Source organism: Punica granatum, chromosome 4, assembly GCF_007655135.1.
Source record: "Punica granatum isolate Tunisia-2019 chromosome 4, ASM765513v2, whole genome shotgun sequence".
Taxonomy (NCBI): Eukaryota; Viridiplantae; Streptophyta; class Magnoliopsida; order Myrtales; family Lythraceae; genus Punica; species Punica granatum.
This window is the reverse complement of record NC_045130.1, coordinates 37,116,261-37,122,869: the sequence shown is the minus strand read 5'-3', so window position 1 is coordinate 37,122,869 and position 6,609 is coordinate 37,116,261. Positions and strand designations below refer to the sequence as shown.

Sequence of the window (6,609 nt, the reverse complement as noted above, 5' to 3'; positions counted from 1 at the left end):
ACAAAAAAAACAAACACTTCACAAGTTAAGAAACACCCAAAAAACAAAAAAATGCAGCATTTGAAGTACTATATTGTCTGTCTCTTCCATGCCCTTCTCCTTGTCGCCAAAACCCGGGCCAAGGTTCCCGCAATCATCGTGTTCGGGGACTCCTCGGTTGATGCCGGAAACAATAACTACATCCCCACGATTGCCAGGAGCAACTTCGAGCCCTACGGTCGGGATTTCGCTGGCGGGCGCCCCACTGGGCGGTTCTCGAATGGGAAGATCCCGACGGATTTCATCGCCGAGGCGTTCCACATCAAGCCGAGCATACCTGCGTACTTGGACCCGGCATACAACATTTCTGATTTTGCAACTGGGGTGAGCTTTGCCTCTGCTGGGACTGGCTATGACAATGCCACGTCCGATGTTCTGGTAAGCCTATTTATCTTCGTTAAATAATTATTTAGTTTTTTTTCTTTTACATTTTCCAGTGAATTTACATATAAATTTTTCTAGTTGACACGAAATATATTGATTGTGTCCTACATATGCCTGCAGTCAGTGATACCCCTATGGAAGGAACTTGAGTACTACAAGGAATACCAGAGGAAGCTCCGAGCACACCTCGGCAATGCCGCGGCAAACAAGGTAATCTCCGAGGCAGTGTACATGATCAGCATGGGAACCAACGACTTCCTCGAGAACTACTACGCGATCCCGGGGGGCCGCCAGTCCCAGTTCAGCATAGGGCAATATGAGGACTTCCTGGTCAGGATCGCGTATTTGTTCCTGAAGGAGTTGCACGGGCTCGGGGCCCGCAAGATCTCCCTCGGCGGGCTGCCTCCAATGGGCTGCCTCCCGCTTGAGCGGACCACGAACTTCATGCTCCAGAACGATTGCATTGAGAGTTATAATGACTTGGCGTTGGAATTCAATGGGAAGCTGAAGGGTATGGTGATGAAGCTCAACAAGGAGCTGCCCGGGGTCAAGTTGGTCTTTTCCAATCCGTACTACATTTTCATGCACATCATCCGGAGACCTCTCTCCCACGGTAATGAATCTATTTTTTCGGTGAACTACGTAACGAATCTATTTTTTTCAGAGTACACTTTAATATCTGAAAATTTAATGGGTTCTGACTAATTTAATTTGAATCGGATCGGTATACTAAGAAGATATAACTCTCCTAGTTGCACCAAAAATCTTGCTAATTGATCATAGTCTCTTAAAGGGTGTATATATAGCCAAGCCACCAGGGAAACACACTCGTCTTGTCTCTATCCCAAGTTACACAGTCCCTGTTTCCAGTTTCTAGGAGCATGTTGCCGTCAAAATTCCCACATTTTATTATTTCATCAATCATATAATTCTTTATATAAAAATCTATATACACATTCAAAAACTATAAAAAATAATTGTACTTTAAAGTGATGGCCAACTGACAGAGAAATCGAAAGATATCGAGTAATGCGGGCGATGCATTTAATTAATATTTTTTTGGGTGTAAACCTGATATCCGAAAGTTTATTTGGATCATAATTAATCTAGTCGAGTAGGGTTGGCCCACTAATGAATAAAGCACTCACAACAACATGATTTTCTGCGTCAGGCAAATTAACAATCATTTTACGTAGGAAATTATCTTCTATAAGTTTTTATCAACATTTTGTCTTAATATTTATTGTAGTATCAATTCATATCTCGGGGCGCATCGTATCAAAATTAAAAACTCGTGCTATGATATTTGCTGTAACACCAATTCAAATTTCCGCTCATCGTATTGATTTTGAAAAACTCATGCATTGCTTGGGCGTGCGTCATGTTATATTATATCCATGTCATCCATGTTATCATGCTTAAAAATTCTGATACCTTATGATTTTCAATCAAGTCGGGACGGATGTCAAATCTAGATCAAGGGGGTAGGGTCTTTGGTTCCGAGTATGAAGTTAAACAATCTTCATTAAAAAGTGCGGGTATCTGTTTCATATAAAATCGAAGAAAATATATAATTTCTTACATATTTTTGTGTATATAATACATAAATTTTTTTGGAAGTATAATATATAAGTATAAATTTCTTCTAGAGCATAAAAATTTAGGGGCGACTGCATCTCCAGTCTTATTGGTCCATCCCCCATATTAATTGTTATGCATCCTTTAGTCGACACGTTTACCTTTAGATTTACTGCTCAGCTCATGAATTGGTTGGTCGGGCAAGTTATACTGTGATCTCGCATTCAAGAACATTCACATGACTTGGGATGACTTTGGGACCAAACGGGTATTCTTTTTGTGGCCATGTAATGTACTTAAGACATCTCTGCGGGTTCGACCCCATGCCGTGGTAGATATGTCGTGAATAAATATCGCAACCACGAAATTTTCACACGTATCAGGAACTTTAGCCTAATAAAGCTGTGGGTGATATTATATTAATGTTCGTACAGGATTCGAGGTCGCATCAGTAGCGTGCTGTTCCACAGGGATGTTCGAGATGGGTTACGCCTGCAGCCGGAATAATCCATTCACCTGTCAAGATGCGAACAAATACGTGTTCTGGGATGCTTTTCACCCGACCGAGAAGACGAGTCATATCATTGCCGATTACCTGATGAAAACCACTCTTGCGCAGTTCCGTTCATAAATATATACGAGTCATCTTTAGTATATTGTGGCTGGTTAAGTTGGGGCGTGCGGTTTATTCTAGATGAATTCTTATTAGGTTGTCGATTATTATATAGTATGCAATATATGGAGTGTACGCATGTAATATATATCGACTGTCGTGTTAGCCGTTTGATCATAATTTTGTTATCACCGCGGGTATGAACTCCATCTCATTGTCATTATATATGTATGTTTCGATGTTTGTTTATAAATATGTGTGTATATATAGACGGATTAGATGCATAAGCTCAGTATATCCGTTCACTATGATTACAGATAATAGTAAGAATCGTGAGGTAATCAGACATGTTCATAAAATAATACGACATATATAGATTGGTTGATGTCATTGCAAACGAACTTATTAAAAAAAATGACGTCATTGCAAACGTTTTATTATTTAAAAATTTTTCTCTATCGTGTAAACGCCCATTCTAATTTCGAGATATATTCATAAATACTATCAATAGACTTATTTATTTATTTTAAGAATATATATGAGCCAAAACCCGAAATGCATTAAAAAGAAATTAAACGAGGCATGGAGATTCCACAACAATCATAAAAGGGTAAAATATCGAGCCCCAACGATTCCACAACAAGCATAAAAGAGTAAAGTATCGAGAGCCCCAACGGATAAGAATCTAACCGAACCAAATCCAAAGGGAAAGAAATGTAATTCGAGAGCCAAACAACACAAACATTCCCCTAGTGATGCATATGTCTAATCTCAACCGACCAGTCTCAACAAAGTAGTCCTCATATATTCGATAACAGAGCACCATTCGGTCTCGAATCATAGTCATGCGAGATGAGAAATCGAAGCACCACCTCCGAATCTGTCTTGAGGATGAGTTTATGGATATACCTGAGTCCCAGGCTAATACAAGACCACTATAAACCGCTCAAAGTTCGGCACGTAAGGCTGAAGTGAAACCCAGGTTATGCACGAACCCTCTAATCTAACATCCACGATCATCCCGAATGATGTCACCAGCTCCAGCTAGGCCCGGATTGCCCTTCGTAGCACCATCTATGTTGAGCTCTGCTGAACGCCATTCCGGCCTTAAAATTACCATCAATAGACTTTTTAATTTTTTAATTCTAGAAAATATTTAGCGTTAAAATTATATGAGAAAATATTCATATTTATAAAACACATTTTCTATTTCAAGAGAAAGTAATTATTAATTGATTGATAAAAATACTTTGAGACAATTCTAAAATATATGAAAAACCAAGAATTAATACAGAAGTGAGACTGATTCTCATTAACGGGGCCACGTAACAACTTGACTCAATTGCTAAATTAAGTTTAACCATAGTCAACACTCCACTTCTAAGGATAAAGAATAGCAATTAAGTTAGACGCTATTCTATTCTCAATTGCTATTCTTTATCCAGTTGAGAATAGAATAGCGTGTAACTGAAGGATAAAGAATAGCAGAGAAACTGATAGAGGGGTGGTGTAATTAGCACACAGCTACATAACTTTATTTTTTAAACTAAGAGATTTGGGATTTAAAAAGTTACGGTAAATAAAAAAGAACGTAACGCAGTGATACATGTTTTCGTCTAATAATCAAAAGTTTTTAGATTTGATATTCAACGGGACTACTCATACCCCTTTATTAGTTATTAATATTTTTATTTCATTTTTTCGGTTATAAGTAGTGGCGGATCTAGGACCGGAGAACTAGTTGGAGCAAATTACAAAATTATTTTGGTATTAAAAAGTATTATCCAGATAATTAATTATTCCATAATAATGCTAGAGTAGAGCCAATAAGAAGCTAAATAACAACTTAATCAAATGTGCACATATAAAAACATCTCACATTTAGTCCCTTCTGAAGAGATATTTGTGGGATTTTTCTTTAAATTGACCCCAAACTTTTACTTATTTTCACATATGTGAGAGATAGAAAGGAAAAGTGGGTTCAATTTACGCTTTAGACCATAATTCTTTGGAATTTTTCAACATTAATTGGATCAAAATAAGAAAATATTTGTGAATATAAGTGCCCAAATGACATTTGTAAAAATTAGTGGGTCAATTGACTTCATTAAGTAAAGGCTGATCTGCTTCTGATTATAAGTGAGACTCGGGAGTCGATCGAACCGAGGTCTATTACTTGGAAGGCAATTATCCTAACTTTTGGGCTACAAACACTCTTATTAAAATTTTTATTTTATTATAATAAGCTTATATGCCTTACTTGTACCGGAAAAGAAATACAGTAAATAGCCCAATACATACTGCAAACACGTAACCATGGTCCTCGACTTCCCGAAAAAGACAGAAAATATTATAATACGAAAAACGAGTGTTTCAAACCAGACCAGTTCAAAGTCGTCGTTCACATAGCCAATATATATACCACAAAGATTCTCCAAGCACCATTAATAATTAAGCTTCAAACAGACCAAAACCATTGCCAAAAACAAAACACCTCGGAGAATCAGAATCCCTCTCCTTGTATATCATATCATATCATGTCGAAGCCTATCAAGAAATCCAGCAAAGTCCATCCATCTTCACCCCCCGGCCACGACCACCGCAGCCACCTAGCCCTCCTCCTCCCGGCCGCTATCCTATCCCTCACCGCTGCTCTCTCCCCCGAGGACACCGAGGTGCTGGCCTACCTCATCTCCTTCCACAGCAACTCCTCCAGTGTTGGCAAAAGTGCATCCGCCACCAGCACCGATGATGATGGTGATGTTAGTGTCCATCCTCCGGTGTTCGGGTGCAATTGCTTCCGGTGCTACACCAGCTTCTGGTCTAGGTGGGACGCATCCCCAAACCGCGACCTGATTCACGAGATCATAGAAGCGTACGAGGAGGGGCTGTCCCGGAAGAAATCAACCAAGGCCAAGAAGAGGAGAAAGAGCAATAACAAAGTGGGCGACCATGATCATTCCTCGACTGAGCCGGCGGACGGAAAAGGAAATGGAGGTGGCGCTTCGGAGAGCGGCTGCGGAGACAGCGAGGTAGGATCGCCGGAGAAGGGATCGTCAATAAGGAAGGCGATAGGTTTTATCGGCGAGAAGATTTGGGGTGCGTGGACTAGGGTGTAGAAATTACTCGCTAGCTCTCCTTTTTTTCCCCGTATTTTCTTGATGGTACGTTTCCTTTGTACATTCATATGACTTTTTTTTTCCAAGAATATGAGGGACTTTAGAAGAGATGAGAATTATTTAAGTATATCTTAATGCTTGATAGTTGATATGTGTTTATTAGTTATCACAAATGCTAGATATACAGATTAGGGTTATTTAGCATCGAGCTAGCTAATATATATGTCGCATGTAAGAAAAATTAGAATTTTTATTTAATTGCAGTTGGAGATTATTATAATTAAATATACTACGCACTTATTTCATTGGTGAATTTTATACCTTTGAATAAATTAATTTCCACTTTTATATGTTATAATTCTTCAAAATTCAAAATTTTAGATTTTCTATCATTATTTATTTTAGTTCATGAATTTGATATTAGAAAAATGAAAATTAAATTAAGGAACAAAATTAGTCTCAAGAATCAAACAATAGCTCTTATTGGATTTTGGTCTGAAAAAGTTGGCTGTTGGTTGTCTGAAGGAGTCAACGGTCAATATTTTTACCCGTAACATGTCGTATCGTATCCACCAAACCGATGACTCGAAAGCTCTTGGCAGTGGCAGGTGGGCAAGTCTGACTTGATAGATACTCACAGCTGACTAACCCGTTGACCGGGAGCTATGCTATCTCGAACAATCTTTTGAGTTTTCCACCATTATATTTTTCTTTTTCTATGTGAATATGAAAATCCCAAAAGAAAGATGTAACGCAGTAGCGCACGTATTCGTCTATTGATCTAGAGGTCGCACGTTCGATACTTAGTGGACTATCTATATCTCTTTATTAATTATTTAGAATTTCTCTTTCATTGCATTAGACATTGTGCCTCCT

The 6,609-nt window shown here is 38.6% G+C and overlaps 2 protein-coding genes across 2 annotated transcripts; both read left to right on the top strand.

The window, feature by feature from the left end:
* On the top strand, nucleotides 1–2,901 carry LOC116202503 (GDSL esterase/lipase At2g04570-like). Its single transcript, XM_031534081.1, has 3 exons — nucleotides 1–417; nucleotides 544–1,036; nucleotides 2,436–2,901. Exons 1-3 carry the CDS (start codon nucleotides 52–54, stop codon nucleotides 2,630–2,632), a joined length of 1,056 nt encoding a protein of 351 aa, XP_031389941.1. The 5' UTR covers nucleotides 1–51; the 3' UTR covers nucleotides 2,633–2,901.
* Nucleotides 2,902–5,151: 2,250 nt separating this feature from the next.
* Nucleotides 5,152–5,733, top strand: LOC116204394. Its single transcript, XM_031536470.1, has one exon. It carries the CDS (start codon nucleotides 5,152–5,154, stop codon nucleotides 5,731–5,733), a length of 582 nt encoding a protein of 193 aa, XP_031392330.1.
* Nucleotides 5,734–6,609: the final 876 nt, after the last annotated feature.